Below are 24,816 nucleotides of genomic sequence, written 5' to 3'. Positions count from 1 at the left end.
CGACATTCACTTGTGTATCCATTGCTCTCTTAGCTTGCATTCAATTCTCAACCTTAACTTCTTGCTATTACGTGCTAGTTTAGCTTGTATTTTCTATTGGTATTTATTTAAATTTCTTTATTTCCTTCTGTGATTATTTTCTCTTCACGTATCTGTGAGTTAAATAAATTTGGACAATTTCTCCACAAAATTTGGATTTTTAATTTTACTCATTTAGTGTAAAATAAATAAGATCATATTAAATAGTGGTATCACATCTCAACCGCTATATTGGTGACCCCTAAATTGGTGAGCACTACAATAAATACCTACGCTTACTGCTGGCAAGAAGATTTAAAACGGCAGGAGGCCATTTTAACGACCTTGGCAAGTGACCTCTGATACAAGATGGAGGACGCGACTACATCCAACGTGTGCAGAATTGGCGTGCGTATTCCACCATTCTGGCCGGAAGAACCAGCCCTTTGGTTTTCACAAATTGAAGGTCAGTTTGCTTTATCTAATATAACAAGTGATACTACAAAATTTTATTACGTTGCCGCTCAGTTAGATAATCAATTTGCTGTCGAGGTGAAGGATATTATCATTTCTCCTCCCGAGACGGATAAATACATCACTCTTAAAACGCAACTGATTAAAAGATTGTCTGCGTCTCAAGAAAAGAAAGTGATGCAGTTGCTGAGGCACGAGCAGCTAGGTGATCGCAAGCCATCACAGTTTCTGCGATACATGCAAGATCTTGCGGGTTCATCTGTCCCCAAGGATTTTTTAAAAACATTATAGTCGAGTAGGTTACCACAAAACATTCAAACAGTTATAGCTTCACAGCCTGATCTGCCTATCGAAAAATTAGCTGACCTGGCAGACAAAGTGCATGAGATAGCACCCTCATCAGCACAGGTCGCAAGCACATCTGCGATGGCCACACCCCCTGCATCCTCCATGTTGGAAGAAATGGCCAAGCAGATCCAACTCCTGACCAAGCAGGTATCGGAACTCTCGACCCACGTACGTCACAACTCGGTCTCATCAAAATTTAAAGAGCGTTCCCGGAGCCATTCCAGACATCGCAGGAAGTCGACTACCCAGCAAAAATGTTGGTACCATTTTAAATTTGGTTCAAATGCTAAAAAATGTGTGCAGCCATGTAGTTACGGAGAGTCGGAAAACTCTCTGGGCAGCCGGAAGTAGCGGCCAACGTCTGCCCTTTACCTACAGGCCGTCTTTTCATTACCGACCGTATTTCAAAAATGCTTTTCCTCATTGATACTGGCTCGGATCTCTGCGTTTTTCCACGGTTGGCTACCAAGGCGCCCTGTACCAAGACAAAGTATGAACTCATGGCGGCGAACGGTACAGTCATTCATACTTACGGTCCTACATTGTTACACTTAGACCTAGGACTAAAGCGTACTTTCACCTGGAAATTTACCATCGCTGATGTTTCAAAGCCCATTATCGGCGTAGATTTTTTGATATTTTACAATCTTCTTGTAGATTGCAGATGTCAGCGACTCGTCGATGGAAATACCACTCTGTCAGTGCAAGCAATAAAAGAAAATATCTTCGATGACCTTGCGTCAGTCAAAGCCATTTCGGGAGAATCAAAATATCATCAGCTGCTTCATGAGTTTCCAGAGGTAACGAGACCATCAGGTACGTCTTCCTTACCTAAGCATAATACCGTGCATTACATCAAAACCATTCCCGGACCACCGGTTACCAGTAGACCTCGTCGTTTAGACCCAGTTAGACTGAAAGCAGCCAAAAAAGAATTTGACGATATGCTGTCACAGGGAACTGCCCGCTCCTCTAACAGTTCGTGGTCGTCCGCTCTGCACTTAGTTAAGAAGAAGGACGACGGATGGAGACCATGTGGTGATTATAGGGCACTCAATGCTCGCACAGTACCTGACAGGTATCCGATACGCCATATCCAGGATTTTTCCTACCAACTCTCTGGTTGTACAGTATTTTCAACTATCGATCTAGTCAAGGCGTACAATCAAATACCAGTACACGTCAATGATATCCACAAAACAGCCATTATAACTCCTTTTGGACTTTTCGAGTTCCCGTACATGACCTACGGACTGCGCAATGCAGCACAAACCTTTCAGAGGTTCATGGACGAAGTGCTACGTGATTTTGATGACTTTTGTTTTGGTTACTTAGACGACATTTTGGTATTTTCCAGTTCTGAAGAACAACATCAGCGCCACATCAGACTACTCTTCACCAGGCTCAAAGAGTATGGTGTTTTGATAAACACATCCAAGTGGGTCTTCGGGCAGCGACAGGTAAAATTTCTTGGTTACCTAGTGTCAGGTTCTGGGACTCAACCTTTAGAGACGAACGTAAAGAGCATAGAGGAGTGCAGTGTGCCGAAAACTGCTAAGGAATTACGACGTTTCCTCGGTATGTTCAATTTTTATCGGCGTTTTATTCCCGATGCCGCAAATATCCAAGCACCATTAGATGCTGCGCTTCTAGGACCTAAGATGAAAGGAGCTAAGCCGATCACTATGACGCCGGAGATGATGGAAGCCTTTCAAAAATGTAAGACTTGTTTATCTCAAGCCACATTACTGGCTCACCCAGATCCTTCTGCAGAGGTAGCTATTGCCACTGATGCTTCTGATGTCGGAATTGGAGCAGTTCTTCAACAACGTGTTAATAACGTATGGCAACCTCTTGGTTTCTTTTCTAAAAAATTAACATCTGCGCAGAAGAAGTATAGTCCTTACGACAGAGAACTGTTAGCCATTTATGAAGCCATTAAATATTTTCGACACATGGTTGAGGCTCGAAACTTCGTGATTCACACGGATCATAAACCTCTCACATATGCATTCAACATTAACAGGGAGAAATGCTCACCGCGCCAATATCGGTACTATGATTATATTTCTCAGTTCACAACTATTATTCAATACTTACCAGGACGTTTGAACGTAGTGGCTGATACTCTGTCACGACTGGAAGAGGTGAGTCGATCTATCGATTACCAGGCTCTAGCACTTGCTCAAGATACTGATCCTGAACTGCTAGGTCTGCTTCAAAAAGGCTCATCGTTAAAACTGGTTAAGGTAGATTTGCCACACTGTAACCAGAAGTTATACTGTGACGTATCAATGTCTTCTCCGCGCCCGTTCATTACTGAGAAGTTTCGCCGACAAGTTTTTGAAACTTCACACAGCTTGAGCCATCCTGGTAGGACAGCTACAGTGCGGCTGGTTACACAGAGATTCGTATGGCCAGGGATTCGCAAAGACTGTAGAGAGTGGACACGAGAGTGTGTACTTTGTCAAAAGAGCAAAGTTCACCGTCATACCCTTGCTCCCTTATCCTCAATTCCAACTCCTACATCGAGGTTTGCACACATCCACCTCGACATCGTCGGACCTTTAACTATTTCGTCTGATTTCAGATATTGCCTTACTGTCATCGACCGTTTCACACGATGGCCTGAGGCATTCCCACTTAAGGACATCACAGCTGATTCCTGTGCTGCCGCTCTTCTCTCTGGTTGGATAGCAAGATTTGGTTGCCCTCTTCGAATTACAACCGATAGGGGTCGGCAATTCGAGTCGCATCTCTTCAAGGCACTATCAGCCATGGTTGGTGCACATCACTTTACGACTATTTCGTATCATCCAGCTTCCAACGGCTTGATCGAGAGACTCCATCGTCAGCTGAAGGCAGCTATCATGTGCCATCCCTCTTCGACCTGGACGGAAGCACTTCCCTTAGTGCTGCTGGGCATCCGTAGCGCTTGGAAGGATGATATTCAGGCTTCAGCGGCTGAGCTGGTCTACGGGGAGCCCCTTCGACTTCCAGGGCAATTTCTTGCACCCTCGGAGGATTACAGGACAGCAGATATCACAAATCTGGTCACTCGTCTTCGTGCTGGTATGGCACGACTCTCACCGAAGCCCACGTCATGGCATAGGACAGGTCCTTTTTATATGCCAGCTGACCTTGCAGAGACAACACATGTTTTTTTACGGCAGGACCACGTCCGCAAACCACTGGAACCACCTTATGCAGGCCCATACAAGGTTCTCAAGAGGACTCCTAAATATTTCAAAATAGACATATGTGGTAAGCCTAATAACGTTAGTGTGGACAGGATCAAGCCCGCATATGTTACGAGAGAGGCCGTTCCTGCATCAAAGAGGATAATAACAGCACCAAAGGCTATCTCTCAATCTGACGTGGAGCAGACACTTGAGAAGCGGACAAGAAGCGGAAGAAGAGTCAAGTTTCCAGACTACTATCGCCCTTAACCAGGTCTCTCGGGGGGAGTACTGTAGGGAACATTACTTATTCAAAATTAATATTATTACATTTACTAGAATCATCCGCACGCAGCGCATTGGAACAATTCAAACCTGTTCCGAGTTTTTTTGCTATGCGTGTTTGCTGCTAGCCAGCATCGCCACGTTTAAAGAGTCGGCTAGAATCGCTTGCGACATTCACTTGTGTATCCATTGCTCTCTTAGCTTGCATTCAATTCTCAACCTTAACTTCTTGCCATTACGTGCTAGTTTAGCTTGTATTTTCTATTGGTATTTATTTAAATTTCTTTATTTCCTTCTGTGATTATTTTCTCTTCACGTATCTGTGAGTTAAATAAATTTGGACAATTTCTCCACAAAATTTGGATTTTTAATTTTACTCATTTAGTGTAAAATAAATAAGATCATATTAAATAGTGGTATCACATCTCAACCGCTATAAATTTGATTCATATATTTTTCATTCAATCTAATGAAAATTTAAATAATTTTCGACTTTTAGATGTTGATAATCGAATTATTTTACCTATAAATAATCAAATTCGTATTTTAGTTACAGCTACAGATGTAATTCACTCTTGAACAATTCCATCATTAGGAGTAAAAATTGACGCTAATCCAGGACGATTAAATCAAACTAGATTTTTTATTAATCGTCCTGGAATTTATTATGGTCAATGTTCTGAAATTTGTGGGGCAAATCATAGTTTTGTACCTATTGTTATTGAAAGAATCCCTATAAAAAACTTTATTAATTGAATTAATAATTATTCATTAGATGACTGAAAGCAAGTACTGGTCTCTTAAACCATTTTATAGTGAATTAGCATTTACTTCTAATGATAAAGAATTAGTTAATAAATAACATAAATATGTCAAATTTAAATTATTACTTTTTGTAATATTCTTTTATTCCTCAAATAATACCTATCAATTGAATAATTTCATTATTATTTTTTATTTCTATTTTTATTAGTTTAATAATTATAAATTATTTTATTTTTAATTATAAAAATAATTTTAATTTAAAAAAAAAATAAGAAAAATAATTTCAAAAAATTTTTTTGAAAATGATAAATAATCTTTTTTCAATTTTTGATCCTTCAACAAATTTATTTAATTTCCCATTTAATTGAATTAGAACATTTATTGGATTATTATTTATTCCTTTATCTTTCTGATTTTTTCCTAATCGTCATTATTTATTATGAAATTTTATTTCTAATAAACTTCATAATGAATTTAAAACTTTATTAGGACCAAATAGAATTAATGGATCAACTTTTATTTTTATTTCATTATTCTTTTTTATTTTATTTAATATTTTTTTAGGTTTATTCCCATATATTTTTACTAGAACAAGTCATCTTAATATATCCCTTTCATTATCTTTAACATTATGATTAAGATTTATAATTTATGGATGATTAAATAATACACAACATATATTTATTCATATAATTCCTCAGGGAACACCAACTATTTTAATACCTTTTATAGTACTAATTGAAACTATTAGTAATATTATTCGACCTGGAATTAAGTAATACAGGTATTAATATACTTAATTATTTATTAATTATTTTAATTATTGTTCAAATTTTATTATTAATTCTTGAATTGCCGTAGCAATTATTCAATCTTATGTAATTTCTATTTTAAGAACTCTTTATTCTAGAGAAGTAAATTAATGTCTAATCATAATCATCCCTATCACTTAGTTGACTATAGACCTTGACCCTTAACAGGAGCTATTGGAGTAATAACCTTAGTAACTGGTTTAGTAAAATGATTTCATAATTTTAATATAAACTTATTATTTATTGGATATATTATCGTATTATTAACTATATTTCAATGATGACGAGATATTTGTCGAGAAAGAACATTCCAAGGAAAACATACTATTATAGTATCAAAAGGTTTACGGTGAGGAATAATTTTATTTATTATTTCTGAAATTTTTTTCTTCATTTCTTTTTTCTGAACATTTTTACGCATTTCAGCGGTGAGGAATCATTTTAGAATAGAATAGAATAGAATATACTTTATTGCACACATAAAAGAAATATATAGAAAGAACAACACAAATAAAATTTAAAGAAAAACACGTATGCAAAGGCGGTCTTATTGCTTTAAGCAATCTCCACCAGACAACCTTTGAAACATTACGGATAAAATGTAATGAGGAGAAAGGGGATAACGTCTCAGTGCAAATTTTATGAAATATAATTAAATATTATATATAATGTGAATGTTATTTTATAGTAGTAATTAAAACACACTGAGTTTCTCGTTAAAGAAACGACATTTAATGTCTATTACTTCTAACAAATTTTTATGTTACACGTGTTCAGCAAAATTAATTAAAAAGATCTATGTTGACAGTTTTGTATAGCTTAACTATTTGTACAGATTATCTTTTTCAAACCATAGACGTAGTTACGTCTATGGCCAGGAATTAAAAATTAAAGAGAATTACATGTAATTGTCTTTACATCTCCCTCCCAAAGTAGGTTCCTCAAGCAGAGGCATTGGAGTAATTTTTGAAATGTGGAAAAAATTTGATTCAGATTTTTTATGACCAGTATTTATCTTGAAAATTGAGTTTGATATTTTTTCCATGATTTGATAGGGACCGCTTCGCAATTCATCAAGTTTCCTTCTATTTAATTTATTTCCATTGTCCACAAAAACAATGTCACCAACTTTTAAATCTATATGTTTTCTATTTTTATCATAAATCACTTTGTTATAATTATGAGACTTGATTGTATTTTCCAGAGCTTTTTCTCTATCTTTAGTAAGATCATATTCTGTCTTTTTTAGTTTAAGTTCATTTGGCAAAATAGTGACATCTGTGCCATTTAACAAATATTTTGGAGGAAATCCTGTGACAGAGTGTATAGTTTCATTATAGTTTCTAACACAATGATGTGCTATAGTTGTCCATGCTATTTTTGTATTATTTTCGTTAATCTTGCATCTGATTCTATTAACTAACGTTTGATTCAGTCTTTCATTTAAGCCATTTGAGAAGGGCGAGTTCACAGCTGTAAAAATTATGGGAATATTTTTGTCATCTAAAAATTTTTTAAATTCTTTTGAATTGATTCCGGGGTATTGATCTGAAAGAATTACGCCAATGTGGTCAGGTTCTGCACAGCTTTTTACTAGTCTAATGAAATCATTTGCATTTTGAGTACTTGATGTTAAAATATATGCATATCTTGTAAAATGATCTGATAGTAGATGTAAGTATTTCTTTGTGGACCTAGAACCCCCAAAGCCACCAATAGTATCAATAGAACATATCTCAAAGGGTTTTGTGGCAGGACCTAAGTGAGACATCAAACCATATTTATTTAGTCCTCTTGATTTGTTCTTTATACACATTATACAAGTTTCACATATCCTTTTTATGTTTTTGGTCATGTTTTTTGATGTATATAGTGAACTGATCATTTTGTGCATTTGATTGATTCCTATATGACCTAGGTTTGTATGTACATTTTTCATCAATTGTATACTAAATTTCTCTGATATAATAATTTTTTCCTTTTTTTTTACTTTTTTATAATAAACATTGTTTTTAGTAATTAACTTATTTTTCCTACACTGTATTTCTTTATTATTTACCTGATCATTTAAGATATCTTCTATTTTTATTATGTTGACTATTTTTAATTGTTCATCCTTATTTTCATTTGGTTCCAGGACTGGGTTCCTGCTTAAGCAATCAGCTTCGAGGTTGTATTTTCCTGGAGCATATTTAACCTGAAAATCATATTGGGATAGATAAAATGTCAGATCCCCTAATTCTTCGTCCGTTCTCGACTTAATATTCATATTTTCTAATGGTTTATGGTCTGAGAATACAATAAATTTCCTACCTATCAAAAGATGCTGCCAATATTTTACGCATTCTTTAATTGCTAGACATTCCAGATATATAGCTTTCTTTCTTTTTTGAACATCACTCAATTTTTTCGAGAAATATGCCACTGGTTTCACAAGATTGTCTTCTTGAGGCTGCTTTAGAACTGCACCCACTCCTAGTATACTGGCATCAGTGTATATGTAAATAGGTAAATTTGGATTAAAAATAGTTAATATAGGTTGAGAGCACAATATTTGTTTCATTTCATTAAATGCTTCTTCACAGTTTTTTGTCCAATTAAAGGATTGCCCTTTTCTTAACAAGTTATGTAATGGTTCCAGTTTAACCGCTATATTAGGGACATACTTATGATAAAAGTTTATTTTCCCCAAAAACTGTCTAACGTTTTTTGGGGTTTTTGGAGTAGGGAAGTTTTTTATTGATATTAAGTTGTCTTTCAAAGGCCTTACTGAATTGTTCTGTATAATGTGGCCCAGATATTTAACTGAATCAGCTGCAAATGTACACTTGGAAAATTTTAATCTTAACCCTTCAATTTTTATTGCTTCAAATAACTGTTTTAAGTGTCTAATATGATCTGAAAAGGATTTTGAAAACAGTAAAATATCATCAATATAGCATACTGTGAACTCACCAAGCTTATGTTTCCGGATTATGTTACACATTATTCTCTGGAATATTGCCGGAGATGTTTTTAGACCAAATGGCAAACAAGTCCATTGGTAATGACCTTCTTGTGTGACGAATGCTGTTTTATGCCTATCTGAAACACGAAGAGGAATTGACCAAAATGCAGAGTTTAGATCCAGTGTAGAAAAAAAAATACAATCTCTTGTTTTAACTAATAGGTCCTCAATAAGTGGGAATGGCTGTGATTGTGGAACTACAATTTTATTTAAATCTCGAAAATCTATGCATAACCTTGATTTTTTATTTTCCTCTTTCTTATAAGCCAGTGTAACTGGGGCAGCAAACGGACTATATGATTCTTCTATCATATTTTTTTCCAATAACTTTGTAATCTGATTTTCTATCTCTTTCTTATCTTCAATTGTACAACGATATGGCCTTCTACTGCAATATTTGTCTATTAATAGATCAATATGTGCTTCATACTCCGTTACTTTTCCAATGTCATACTTATCCTTTGCAAACACAGATTTATGGTTCAATATTAAATCATTTATCATTGCCTGTTTTTGGAAATCGAGATGGTTAATAAAAATTTTGAAGTTCTCTTCACAGAAATTTTCATTGAAATTTATTGAATTATCCAATTTAATTTCATTTGGAATTGTAGTATATGATTCCTTAGAATCTACTTCTCTTCCCTGTAAAGGGATTTTCTGATAAACTTCCAAGTTCGGAACAAGCTCCGGTCCCAATCACCTTAGTCTCCGACATCAGAAGTGGGATGAACCTCACTCTCACGTGAAGTAAGTAATGTTTCGACACTTTCAATAGTCTACCGTTCTGTGAGTGTGTAAATACGTAGTTACGTCGCGTGAGTGTAGTAAATAATTTCGTTAGTCTGTTCGTTTCGTTAGTTACGTTAATTTCTTTAGTTTGAGATTCTTAAAGTATCGACGCCCCGTCTAATACGCACCGTATTAAATGAAAAATGTAAAAAATTATTTCAAATTTTAAAAAATTATGTCGGTAGGTCACTAATTTTATAGAAGGTTTACAATGAAATCATTATGAACGTAATTCATTTTAAAAAAGGTGAAATACAGTTGTTTCCATAATTATGGCGCAGCATATAACAGTGTAAATTAAAGAAACGGAAGTTATTTGGTAATTTAATTTTAAAAAAGTGACATATTTGAAAGTGACATATTAGGTAAAGATTGTTTAAAGAAAGTAAAGAGGTTAGTTAATTCTTTTAAAGTGATTATAAAGTTAGATGTAATTGTTAAGAGAAATAAAATAGTTAGTGAACGTACCGTATATTTCAAATTGTATTAAAAGAAAAGTAATGGCTCCGAATATTGTAAAGGTTAGTGTCGCTTAATATTTAAGTTCAACTAGGGTTTTGGTCGCCAGTAACCAGTTAATTATTTTAAGTAAATGGTGTTAATCCAATTAGTGACAATTTTAATTAAATTGTAGTAGATACATTAAAATTCTTTAAAGGCAAGTTAGTTAAAAGAAATTTAAAAGTAATGGTTTAAAAATTAGAGACGCGTTTATGCTTAATTGTTGCCAATTTCATAGTGAAACATCAATGAAGTGTGTGTAATTTACATACCTAGTTAGATTTTGTTACTTAGTTACATCTCAACGTTATAAGTGTTAAAATAAAACTTTTTGGTTAAAGTTTTACTTCAGGATTGTTTCTGAAATTTAGTAATACTCTGTAGGAGTAATACATAGTGCAGATAATATGTTGCCTAGTTCTAAAAAAAGATGATGTTCTAAGAAAAGATTTCAATGATGAAAGGAAATTAATTGTAGGAATCTATTTCAACAAAATTATATAGTGTAGAAAAATGGTTAGCTCTAGTAACAATATCTAGTGTAATTTAATGTCTGATTCCATAGGAATATCGGCTATAGATATCTTGATGTAGCGATATCGATGTGATCTTGGAAAGGGTTGCTTATACGAGTCATACTCGGTATAGTTTGGTTCAGTAGTGTAAGCTATAGGGATAAGATTTTTAGGGTAACGATAATGTGCAGTGTAGTAGTACCTCTATCGACTAAACAGGTAGTGTGTGTCGGGTTCATGTAACAGTTGGTGTGATCGTGACGAGAGTGGATAACGGTTGACGAACGTAGATACTGTAGGGTCGCTGGCACAGTGTACGGGCCATAGGAGGTGGTAAGTGGTTGCAGGGCAAGGCCGTCCGGTCCATGTCGTCATACGAGATGGCGAATGGTCGAAGGGACACTTTGGTTACGGTTTCATGGTAAGGCCGTCCGGTCCATGTCGTCATTTGAGATGGCGACTGGTCGAAGGGACACCTTAGCCATGGTTTATGTTCTTGAGGTCATATACGGTGGTCGAAAGGATAATGTCGTCCGGTCCATGCAGCTGATGGCTGATGGTCGAAGGGACACATTCATCCGGTCCATTCTTAGGTGTTCGTTGATCGAAGGGATAATGTCGTCCGGGCCATGCAGCTGATAGCGGCTGGTTGAAGGGACACATTCATCCGCTTCATTCTTTGGTTGTTCGATGGGTTAGTTGGTCGAAGGGATAGTGTTGTCCGGGCCATGCAGCTGATAGCGGCTGGTCGAAAGGACACATTCATCAACTTCATTTTTAGGTTGGTCGTAGCGTCGTAGGGTCGAAAGTTTGAAGGGTCATGCACGTGTGGCTGGTCGAAGAGACACATTCATCCGGTTCATCCTTAGGTTGTGTCGAAGGTTTAGTTAGTCGAATTGGTCGAAAGGACTCGCCCGTCCTGTTCAATTTGATAGTGTTAGGTTAGATTAGGTCCAATTTGATAGTGTTAGGTTAATGTGTCAGGATTGGACGAGCGGAATAAAGTAGTAGTGATCTCAGTAGGAGTGGTATGGTTGGATTATTATTCTTAGGCAGGCTAAATCGAGCACTATTGAAGGCAAAAGCGCTCGAGGACGCGCGCATGTCAGGATTGGCCGTATCAGGGAAGCAGATTATTTAAGTTGCCAGTTGTCAAAACCAGATGGTGTTGCCTGTCACTCTGACGTCACACCGATCGATGACAATCACATAAAACCAACCGCACGGACGTACGCTCAGTCGAGGCTCTACCACGGCTCGGTGCACTACTCGTGCTCCACCGCTGGCCAACCTCGACTACTTCAATTACAAATGTGGTTAAGACCTATTTGCAATTATACTGGGCTGGAGCAGTGAAAGGCGAGTGTTAGTACTGTAAAGGGATCCCTTAAGCCTACAGTTGTGGTCACAAGTCCACGGCACTGCTCCAAGCTTCACGTCAAGAGTAAGATAACATTTCTTATAATTACCACGCCCGAATTAGAAGTACGATGTCGGTCATATCTGTCTACATCAGAAGTGGGATCGGAACAAGCTCCGGTCCCAATCACCTTAGTCTCCGACACATAATATTAAAAAAAATAAATAAAGATAAACTATTATACTAAATTAAATAAGTACTCTTTCAGACGATTTTTAAAACTGTATAGACATTTGGAATGACGAACTTCTGTAGGAAGTTCATTCCAAAGAATTGCAGATTTCATAGTAAAAGACTTAGAATAAAATAGGGTATGGGAAGTTGGTAATTTAAGGAGATTATCACAACGGGATCTAAGGTGGAGGTGAAGAAGTGAATCGGCACCTAGGAAACAAAATCGATCTTTTAAGTAGGAGGGAGAGAGAGAGTTGTACAGGATAGAATAGAGGAGAGTCAGCATGCGGAAATTTCGGCGATGTCGGATAGGAAGCCATCCAAGCTGACGACGATGATCAGAAACATGATCAAATTTACGTAAACCGAAGATAATAGATTTTGTAACCGCTCTAGTTTATTTAGTTGTTCCTCAGATAAGTCTGGGTAACACGAATCAGCATAGTCTAAAATCGGTAACAGTAGTGAATGAGCTAGAGCAGTTTTGGTCTTTATAGGTAGGAAATATTTCCATCGTTTGAGCGATCCGATAGTGGCAAATAATTTACGGCTAACCTCAGCTATCTGTACTGACCAAGATAGGGAATTGTCTATAATAATTCGCTCGTACACGCGCTCACTTCTTCGTGAGCGCGTGTACGAGCTACACACACAGTTAAGCGTTCCTTTTGTAAATTTAAAATTATATGTCATTTAAAGTTATATAAACCATTGAACAATAATAGTGAATAATTAAACTTGATTTCTAATCATTAAAGTAATTTTCGAAAGTGTCTAGTGAATAAATAATATCATATCAGTGAAATAAAAGTCTACAATAGTTCGAAGAAAAGTCTAACCGCAGACATTGTTCGATTAAAACGTGTCAGTGCCGCGATCTGCATGGCGTTTTGGACTTTATTACAATACTAATACGAGACAGTTTAGCATCTGCGTCTTGTGGAGTGTACTGCTTAGTTAGTTAGCTAGTTACCCTCAGTTGTTTTTATTTAACAAATATAGGTTATCAAATTATTAAAATATAATTATTAACAATGTCCTCTAAATGCAGTGTATGTTCATCAAGTATATTAAAAAAAGAAGAAATATGTTGCTCTTCTTGTACGGAAAAATTTCATTACGCATGTTTAAGAATAAGTGACGCTAATTTTAAAAAGATGTCAGTGAAGCATAAGGAAACCTACATATGTCCTAAGTGCGCAGAGAAAACATCTCCGTCTGCCGAATACTCGAATAAAAACTGCAAAGAACTACAAATACAAAATTTGGAATATATTTTGGATAAAAAATTGACTGATTTTAAAAACAATATCATAGCGGAATTAAAGCAAACTGTACTATTGGAAATAAAAAATAATTTAACTACATTATCCTCGGAACTATTGAATTTGGCAACTTCTCAAAATACATTACAAAGTGAGCATGAAAAATTGATTGCGGAGCACAATATTCTCAAAACACAAGTTAGTAAATTGGAGGAGAGTGTAAGCGAACTGACTTGTCAATTTTCAAAACAGCAACAATGGGTAAGACAGCAGAATATAGAAATAATAGGTGTTCCTGAATTGAATAATGAAGACATACCTGGCATTATTATTAAAGTTGCCAAGCACGCTGGTGTGTCTCTGCACCATCATGATATTGAATTTGCGAACAGAATCACACCAAGACAAAATATCAAGGACAGGCCACGAGTTATTGTTTGTAAACTTAAAAACAGACTCCTCAAGGACAACATCCTATCCGGCTTGAAAAAAACTCGAGGTATCACGTCTCAAGACATAGATATATCAGGGAGGACAAATAGAATTTTTGTAAATGACCATCTCACGCCACAGAATAGGTATTTGTTGAAAAAAAGTAAACAACTCGCAACTGAAAAGGCTTATAAGTTTGTTTGGTCAAAAAACTGTTCCATCTTTGTGCGAAAAAACGAGGTAACACATGCAATCGCTATAAATTCAGAAAAGGATTTATTAAAAATAATTTGAAAGTTTATATTATTAATCTGTGTCACTTTACTCTTTTCATAAATGTATATCGCTATTTAAATTTTAGAATAACATTTTTTAAAGTTTTATTTTATTTTTATTATATAAACAAGTTGGGATTTAATGCACCCTTAACACACATCACTCTCACATACACTTATTACATTAACTCGCACACTTATACACTTTTTACTTGCTTATATATAATTTTTAATAAAGCAATTATTTTCTTACTGCTAATTTATCAAACACATCTGCCATCCCATAAAATTGACTATGTTTCCCCCACTATAATTTCCTATATATATTTAAAGTATGTAATCAAACTATTTAAAAATATTATTATAAATGATTAATTCAATTAAATTATATTACCAAAATGTTCGTGGTCTCCGTACTAAGGTTAATGATATTTATCAAAGCGTATTGTCTAATGATTTCGATTTAATATTTATAACAGAGACATGGTTAAATAATAGTTTCCTAAACAGTGAGGTAAGTGATGCACGCTATGATATTTTTAGATGTGATCGAGACACCAAATCCTCCCATAAAAGTATAGGTGGTGGAGTTATGATATACGCTAAGCAGGTGTACCATGCACAACTGAGGAGCGAGTTCTCACGGGTGGGTGTTGAATTAGTTTGGATAACAATAGGTGCGCGCGGTTTTGGTATTACTCAGCGACGAGCTGTCCACTTAGGAGTAGTTTATGTACCTGGAGACATGCAGCATTCTCAGAGATTAGCTTTAGTGTTGGATTCTTTGAATGCCGTAATGCAAGCTCATCCTGATGATCATGTCATATTATTGGGCGACTTCAATATGCCCAGTATACAATGGGATTCACGAGGAGGGCCAACTTGTGCAAAAGAAGGCACCAATGAAACATTTAATACTGCTGTTACTTTCCTGAATGCATTACAGTTTCATGGACTCCTGCAACTCAATAAATATTCCAATTTCAGTGGAAATATTTTAGATTTAGTTATAGCTAATACTAACTTAAATATATCAATTTCAACCGATCCTTTACTAAGAGAAGATAAATATCACCCGGCATTAGAAATTGACAGTATTGAGATTTTTACAGCCGAGGTTCGTCTTGGAAAGTTTATAAAATATTTATTTCAGAAAGCAGACTATGATCGTATAAAGAAGGAACTTTCTTTAATTAATTGGAATATTATTTTTCAAAATAAATCAGTAGATGAATCTTTAAATTGTTTTTACGAAATTTTATATAAATTAATTAATGATTTCGTGCCTAAGCATGCCGTGGGAGGTAGACACAATTAACCTGTTTGGTACTCTAGGGCTTTAATAAATGTTATTAGGGAAAAATATAAAATACACCATAAATGGAAAGTATATGGTAATTTATTGGACTATGATGAATTTAAACTTTTGAGGGATAGGCAAAAGCAGATGCAAAAAACATGCTTTAAGCGTTACATACTTTACATTCAGGATCATATATTGAAATCACCGGAAGTTTTGCACACGTATGTTAGGTCGAAACGTAAGAAAGCATCGAATTATCCCAGCATCTTGTATTACGACAACGAAATCTATGACGACGAACTAAAAATCTGTCAAGGTTTCAATAAATATTTTAAAAGTGTCTTTATTGATTCCACGCTAAATTATACCGAACAAAGTTATAATGTTTCCTCCTTTTCAGACGAAAATTTATATATGATTAGGCTTACAGAGACAGAAATTCTGAAGGTATTTGAATCGCTTAATATACGAAAAGGTCCTGGTAGTGATAATATACCTTCAGTATTTTTCAAAAACTGTGCTAAAGAGGTTGCTTTTCCTTTAATGCTTTTATATAATAAATCACTGAGTGAAGGTATTTTCCCATCTAAATGGAAAGAAGCACACATCATACCTATACATAAAAAAGGATCCGAAACTCTAATTATAAACTATCGTCCTATATCTATTTTGAATATATTGGGTAAAGTGCTAGAAAAACTAATATATACTAAATTGTATTCTGTTCTCAGCAGAGCCATACCTAATAATCAACATGGATTTATGAAAAGGCGATCAACTAATTCTAATCTGATTGGGTTTACAAGTGACATTTTGAAATACATGGACGAGGGATATCAAGTTGACGTAATTTATACAGATTTCGAGAAAGCGTTTGACCGCGTGGACCATGTTATCCTTATGAAAAAACTATATGCCTTAGGTATACGAGGAGATTTATTTCGTTGGATCTAGGACCACTGCTATATAATATATATCTTTTTGATATAAGAGATTGCTTTAAACATTCTAAGTTTTCAATGTTTGCAGACGATAAGAAGGTGTACATGAAAGTGAACAGCATTACAGACTGCTTATTGATCCAAAGCGACTTAGATAGGTTAAGTCAATATTATAGAAACAATAGGATTACTGTCAATGTCGAAAAATGCAGTCAAATTACTTTTACACGAAAAAACACTTTAATCGATCATGCCTATATTATTAATAACTCTCCGATTAACAAAACTCATTTGGTTCGTGATTTAGGTATTTTATTGGATAGCAAATTGCAAATGAATGAACATATTAATTACATTACGAATAAAGCTTACAAATATTTAGGTTTTGTTATTCGTTCATGTAAACCCTTCAAAAACATTAATTGTATAAAGAGTGTTTATTTTGCGCTTGTAAGAAGCATATTAGAGTATGGTAGTTGTATCTGGAATCCTCAGTTTGCTAAATATATAAATGCTATTGAAGCTATACAAGTAAAGTTTATTAAACACCTGAACTTTAAAATATATAGGAATTTTGGGACCTATGAGGAAAGCTGTAAACACTTTCATATTGCTTCGCTAAGTGATCGTCGTGAATTATTGGACTTGATGATAATTTATAATCTTCTGTCAGGCAGCATTAATTCACCCGAATTGCTTTCATGTCTAAATATCAACGTACCTATAAAAAGAACTAGAATAGCCCAGTCTAATCTATTTTATGTACCTACATCACATACTAAATACGCGGATAACTCTTTTTTCTCTCGTGTACCATTATTATACAATAAAAAGTATGCTCATATTGATCTCTTCCATTTATCTGCAGATTCTTTTAGAAACCAAATTAAACGGTTTCAATCTACATAATTGCTTATTGTTATACACACACACACATATACATACACACACATACATACACACATAGATACACACACAACACACACACACTAATGGGGCATTTTATCTTATTATTATTATTTTTGGTATATATTATTACTTTTTGTTTGGTTTTGTTTGGTTATTTCTTTTTTTATTTAAATATTTAAATATGTATCTTTTTTTTTTTCTAATAATATGTTTAAATTTGTGTAGCTCTGTACTGTACTTAGATAATATTTATAAGTAGAAAACTATAATTGGCTTTATTTTTTTGTATAAGTTTTTTTTTTTTATAAGTAGTTATTAATATGCTGTTGTTTTCTGTAAAATAAAATAAAAAAAAATAAAAAAAATAAATAATACCAAGGTTCTTAATAGATGGACTCAGACTCAAATCGACGCCGCCAAACTGTATAGCAGGGAGGCTATTCTGGTCAAGTTTTTTTAGTTGCTTAGAGCCACCAATAATACTGACTTGTGACTTGGCAGGATTGACAGTTAAGCCAAAAGATTTGCTCCACCTACTAACATTCCGCAAATCTTCGTTAAGCTTATGAATAGCCTCACTAACATCATCAAACGGGGCGGCTAAGTAAATTTGAAGGTCGTCAGCATATAGATGAAAGGAAGAGCGAGAGATTTTGGGAAACTGAATTAATAAAAATGGAGAAAAGGAGAGGATAGAGGACACCACCTTGGGGAACACCGGCAGAAAGAGAGCAAAGGGAAGATGACTTGTCATTGGCTTGAACGTACTGTTGCCGATCACATAAATAGCTTCTGAACCACTCAGTGGCTTCAGGAGAGATATTTATTGAACGCAGAACAGCAACCAAGAGATCAGTATCAACAGAATTAAAGGCGTTGCTAAAGTCCAGCAAAGCAATGACTGTAAGATTTTGTTTGTCCATGCTAAGTCTGATATCGTCACAAACTTTAATCAAAGTAGTGACTGTGCTATGCCCGTTACGGAATCCAGACTGGAACTCGGATAATATATGGTTGTCAAATAGATATTGATTTAGTTGCTGAAAAACAATACGTTCCAAGACCTTTGACAAGAAAGGAAGGATGGAGATAGGACGGTAGTGAGAGAAGGATTTTGGATCTTTGGTTTTGGGTATGGGGATAACGCGGGCAATGCGCCACAAACTGGGAAAAGTGTTATGGGAAATAGAAAAATTTAAAATATGGGTAATGACTGGAACTAAGACTTCCAAGGGCAAAATAATCATTTTGCGGTTGATGCCATCATAACCAGAAGCATCAGATTTGATGGCTAGGATACTGTTTCTTACCTGGGATGAGGTTATAGAAGCAAAGTTAAAAGGAACGATTGTGGGAGACGGCAAGGAGTTGATATAATTCAATGTATTTGCTTCAATTGTGTTGTCCATAGATGTTATCGAGGCAAAGTGTTTATTCAAGGCATCAACGTCTAGATTGCAATTCAAATCCTTACGTTGCCGGCCAATGCCTAGCGATTCCAGAAATTTCCACAACTTACGTGGGCTTAAGTTTTTCATTCATTCATTTTATTTATTATTTCTGAAATCTTTTTCTTCATTTCTTTTTTCTGAGCATTTTTTCATAGTTTCATGATATAAAATTATCTGGGTAATCAGAATAACGACGGGGTATACCAGCTAATCCTAAAAAATGTTGAGGAAAAAATGTTAAATTAACACCAATAAATATGGAAATAAATAGAATTTTTAATAAATAAGGATTTAATAATAATCCAGTAAATAGAGAATATCAATGAACAAAACCCCCTAAAATAGCAAATACAGCTCCTATCACATCACTGCACCTGCGTGGCGGTAGGGTGAGTACACACCACGCCCTCCGGTTCCTCACACTGTGACCTCTGCATGACAGAGAACACACACGACAGTGAGACACACACGAGACAAAAATTATTGTGCATTTTACACTAAAATATAATTTTTTTATCATGAATTTAAATTCATCTTTAGAATATTTTATTCTTATTTTTTATTTTATTAATTAATAATTCCAATAAAATATTTTTCTTATTTATTTTATTTTTCAGAACTATAATTTCTATTTCATCAAATTCATGATTAGGATGCTGAATTGGCTTAGAAATTAATTTACTTAGATTTATCCCCTTAATCTCTTCCCCCAATAATCTATTAAATTCAGAAGCTTCCTTAAAATATTTTTTAACTCAATCTATTGCATCAATTAATTTTTTATTTTCTATCCTATTGAATTTATTTCTTATAAAAATATTTATTAATGATTTATTATCAATTATTATAAATTCTGCAATATTAATAAAAATAGGTTCTGTTCCTTTTCATTTTTGATTTCCTAATATTATAGAAGGATTATCATGATTTAATAGATTTATTTTAATAACATGACAAAAAATTTCACCAATAATTTTATTATCTTATAATATAAATTTTATTTTTTTAATTTTTATTATAATTTTTAATGTAATAATTGGAGCTGTAGGAAGATTTAATCAAACTTCTTTACGTAAATTAATAGCTTTTTCTTCAATTAATAACATTGGTTGATTAATTTCAGCTTTATTAATTAGAGAAAATTTATGATTAATATATTTTCTATTCAATTCAGTTAAATTCAGTTGAAACTGGTGTCGATCGTTCGGGCTTCGAGGGGCCTTCAAGGTGGTATACAACCCGCGGGAATGCGCGGGAAGGTGCCGGCGGTTAGTGGCGAAAACCGATTTTTTCAGTTTTCCCCGCTCGGATTCAGTTGAAACTGGTGTCGATCGTTCGGGCTCCGAGGGGCCTTCAAGGTGGTATACAACCCGCGGGAATGCGCGGGAAGGTGCGGGCGGTAAGTGGCGAAAACCGATTTTTTCAGTTTTCCCCGCTCGGATTCAGTTGAAACTGGTGTCGATCGTTCGGGCTCCGAGGGGCCTTCAAGGTGGTATACAACCCGCGGGAATGCGCGGGAAGGTGCGGGCGGTAAGTGGCGTAAACCGATTTTTTTAGTTTTCCCCGCTCGGATTCAGTTGAAACTGGTGTCGATGGCGGTAAGTGGCGAAAACCGATTTTTTCAGTTTTCCCCGCTCGGATTCAGTTGAAACTGGTGTCGATCGTTCGGGCTCCGAGAGGCCTTCAAGGTGGTATACAACCCGAGGGAATGCGCGGGAAGGTGCGGGCGGTAAGTGGAAAAAACCGATTTTTTCAGTTTTCCCCGCTCGGATTCAGTTGAAACTGGTGTCGATCGTTCGGGCTTCGAGGGGCCTTCAAGGTGGTATACAACCCGCGGGAATGCGCGGGAAGGTGCCGGCGGTTAGTGGCGAAAACCGATTTTTTCAGTTTTCCCCGCTCGGATTCAGTTGAAACTGGTGTCGATCGTTCGGGCTCCGAGGGGCCTTCAAGGTGGTATACAACCCGCGGGAATGCGCGGGAAGGTGCGGGCGGTAAGTGGCAAAAACCGATTTTTTCAGTTTTCCCCGCTCGGATTCAGTTGAAACTGGTGTCGATCGTTCGGGCTCCGAGGGGCCTTCAAGGTGGTATACAACCCGCGGGAATGCGCGGGAAGGTGCGGGCGGTTAGTGGCGAAAACCGATTTTTTCAGTTTTCCCCGCTCGGATTCAGTTGAAACTGGTGTCGATCGTTCGGGCTCCGAGGGGCCTTCAAGGTGGTATACAACCCGAAGTTGGAAGGTGAAGGTGCGGGCGGTAAGTGGCGAAAACCGATTTTTTCACTTTTCTCCGCTCGGATTCAGTTGAAACTGGTGTCGATCGTTCGGGCTCCGAGGGGCCTTCAAGGTGGTATACAACCCGCGGGAATGTGCGGGAAGGTGCCGGCGGTAAGTGACGAAAACCTATTTTTTCAGTTTTCCCCGCTCGGATTCAGTTGAAACTGGTGTTGATCGTTCGGGCTCCGAGGGGCCTTCAAGGTGGTATACAACCCGCGGGAATGCGCGGAAAGGTGCCGGCGGTTAGTGGCGAAAACCGATTTTTTCAGTTTTCCCCGCTCGGATTCAGTTGAAACTGGTGTCGATCACGAAACGTGAATGATATAAATCAATGATACATACCAATGATACACATCAAAGATACACACCACAGATACACACCATTGACACACATTAACGACAAATCAATGACACACACCAATGATACACATCAATGACACATCAATGATACACACCACCGATACACATCAATGATAACGGTATCGTTATTTTATGAATTAAAATCTACCGGTTCATCGTACAATTTATCTCGAGTTGTACCCTCCTACAGATTCTTGCCACAACTTATTACCACCGCTAGTCTCAAACGTTGTCGACATGGACTTTAACACACTTCTGACGCGCTTTACCTGCCTGTTAGCACTGGGTAAGCCCGCCGCCGTAAGATGCCAACCTAAGTCTACTAGTGAAAACTACCACCAGTAAAACAATCTTCCCTGGTCAGCTATGATGCGAGTTGGAGCCCCAAACAAAGCCACAAGTCACCTCGTGAACACTCCAAGAGTCAATGCCTGCCGCACGAAACAAAAGAACACACTTCGCGAACGCGTCTGTCAGAATGAAAATGTACTCCTTATCGTTTCACCGCTGAGCCTATTCGCCACGTCTACACGAACCGTATTTCACGGCATCATTACCTTAGGGATTTGATGCAGGCTAGTTTGAACTCTTCCTGAGTGAGATTTCGCGACCCTACAAGTAACGCAGACATCCACAAATCCTCCAGCACACCATGACCGGAAACCAGCAAAAGTCAAAATGCTGTTCAATAGTCCCCTCAGCCTCGAGACGAACAACAGATTCAAAACTGACGGAAAATAAACGGAAAATAAATAGACGGAAATAGGAAGCTAATCCGACGAACTGCTACTACTTAATCACAGTCTCTGGAGGCGATAGAGACCTGACTAGCCTCCACTTCAAAAGGAACACTTCACTAGGTTCAAAGAGAAACCAGCCCTTGTCACAGCTTCCAACACTGCATTAAGTCCTCCCATACTGGACCGCTAAATCGGTTGAGACAATGTCAATGTCAAAATGTCCTCAAAATACACCACCACGCAATCACGAACCAAATCACCCAACACGATCACAATTGTCTTCTGAAAAATCGAAATTGAATTCTTCAGACCAAAAGGCACAGTCAAGAATTCAAACTGCCCTTCACCTGTTATGAAAGCAGTACTGTCTACAGAATTTTCGTTTACTGTGATCAAATGAAAACCGCTTGTGCTATAGAGTTTCAAAAAATAATTAGCACCCTGAAAACGTGAAGTTTGATCAGTAATTAATGGAAGCGGATAACTGTCAGGGTTGGTATTATTGTTAAGCTCACTATAGTCAATACAGATACGGTCTGAACCGTCATACTTCTTTACTAATAAAGCCGGACTTTCAAAAGGAGGACAGCTCGACCTAATGATATTCACGTGTAAACCTTCCTTTACTCTGTTGCGTATAACGCTACGTTCGTCCGGCGACATCCTATATGGACGCCGCTGTACTGTGCGATTCGAACCAACCCGGTCACTACCACCGGTCACTACCAGTAATATCAGCTGAGATATCAGTCAAAGTCAACTCACTCACACTATCGTTATTCACTGAATTTACATAAAGATTCCCGTCAAACAAAATGTCAGTCAGTTATGTTTACTGTACAACCCTGATTTAAAATCTCGCGACAATAATATCCTAAGAGGGCAATCGTTAATACTACAAAACACAGAATTTGTTCGGTACTGTATACTCGTGTTTGACTAATACCGGTCATAGTAACAACATTACTAAACCGTCGACCACTAAATGTAACAGAAAAACTTTCAACTAACGAGAATTTAGCACCAGAATCGTAAACAAAACAAAACAGTTCACCTTTTGTCTTGTACCCTACCCTTTGGAAATTGGACACTGCATACGTCCACACGCCGCTCCGTGGGAGTGGGTCGCAAGTCCGATGCTCTAGACCGCTCCAACTCCGCTCTCAAAAGGGCAAACTCCTTCCGCAACTCCACCAACTCCGACTGCAGTCGCGAGTTTGTTGCCTTGAGGATATCCACTTCCTCTGATGCCGTCCTCTTTACCAGAGTATTAACGGCAGAAGAGATAACTCCGGCAGCGTCTTTAAGGGCCCTAGTAAATGTGCCCTTCAGATTCCCCGACTTGCAGGCGACTCTATTGATTATAGCCAAGCTATCAGATACTTGGCTACGCAAGTCGGAGACCATGTGCTCCTCACCGCAAAGTTCCAGGGGCACATCCGAGAGCCTAGAACTTGCTCTAGTTTGTATCGCCGCGGAGATTTCAGCAACTTCCTCCTCCGCCCTCAGCCGGCGCTCCTCGCGCTTGGCATCGTTTAGCGCCTTCTTTCCAGCAGCTAGCCCTATATTCTCATCAGGAATATTTGGTACGACCACGACTCCCTCTGGCCGAAGCAACCTTCGCTTTCGGCTTGTCTCTGTCTCCCCATCCGCATCCGAGGATTCAGAGTTACTCTTCCTGTGATGGCGCCTCTTTCTGTCCTTTCGGAACTGCGCTTTAGCCCCCTCGATAGCATTGGAGCCGTTCGACCCAACAGACATCACGCCATCGGCGTCTGACTCGGAAGCCGCACAGAAACGGCCTCGCGACGAAAGTGACGACCTGGACCTATCTCTTATAATAGAGGCAACCTCCTCATGGTCCAGACGCTCTAACACGACTCGCGCATCCTTCAACCCCCCTCATATTGGCACAAGTGCCGGACTTTTGCCCCTTTCGAGCAAAGTACTCCCTACGCCTTTCTCGGGCACAACTACTACTCCGCCCATCTCGGGCAACAACAGATCACCGCCCTCCTCGGGCCTCCCTACGTCATCATTTTGGGTTTTTAAGTTAACATTTTCCATTTTGTTCCCACGAGTGTGGGGGAAAAACGGTCCATCCGAGCAGTGCCCCCTGTACTCGGATAAGCCTATTACGCCAGGGTGTCGGCCGGTACCCTGGCGGGACCAGCAGTAGCGACTGATCTCCCCATCAGCCATGAACCCCTCGCGCTGCTTCGCCGCTTGGGTTGGGGTAATTTTTTATAGAGGTTTTCTTCCTCGCAGCCCGGCCGGTAAAGTTTGCCCTTTTGAGAGCGGAGTTGGAGCGGTCTAGAGCATCGGACTTGCGACCCACTCCCACGGAGTCTATTGCTGTGGAGGACATAGTGGGCACTATGGTCTCCACCAGGCTGGAAGCCTTTAAAGATCGGCTACCACCGGAGAGAAATCTGCGACCTCCGCTAGCGGCGGACAAGCGCAAGGTGGATAGCCCAAAGCAGGCGCAAGTGGACCCTGTCGCATCCACTTTGATGGCGCCGGCTAATCCGGCACCAAAGGAGCAAAGGTCTAAAAAGGCCAAGAAGAAGAAAGGCCC

The 24,816-nt window shown here is 37.5% G+C and overlaps 1 protein-coding gene across 1 annotated transcript; it reads left to right on the top strand.

Moving 5' to 3' along the window:
• The first annotated feature begins 387 nt into the window (after window positions 1–387).
• Window positions 388–1,191, top strand: LOC146526413 (uncharacterized). Its single transcript, XM_085207154.1, has 2 exons — window positions 388–697; window positions 815–1,191. Exons 1-2 carry the CDS (start codon window positions 388–390, stop codon window positions 1,189–1,191), a joined length of 687 nt encoding a protein of 228 aa, XP_085063280.1.
• The last annotated feature ends 23,625 nt before the right edge of the window (window positions 1,192–24,816 follow it).

This window comes from Heliconius melpomene, unplaced genomic scaffold, assembly GCF_056956725.1.
Source record: "Heliconius melpomene rosina isolate 202511_hmr_F unplaced genomic scaffold, ASM5695672v1 ptg000051l, whole genome shotgun sequence".
Lineage (NCBI taxonomy): Eukaryota > Metazoa > Arthropoda > Insecta > Lepidoptera > Nymphalidae > Heliconius > Heliconius melpomene.
The sequence above is the reverse complement of the archived record's forward strand: the minus strand, read 5'-3'. Positions and strand labels throughout refer to the sequence as shown.

Excerpts from the sequence above, each read along its gene's own strand:
- LOC146526413 (XM_085207154.1), top strand. The coding sequence starts at position 388 with ATGGAGGACGCGACTACATCCAACGTGTGCAGAATTGGCGTGCGTATT. Across the intron at positions 698-814 it reads GCTGAGGCACGAGCAGCTAG|TTATAGCTTCACAGCCTGAT; the intron begins GTGATCGCAAGC and ends ACATTCAAACAG.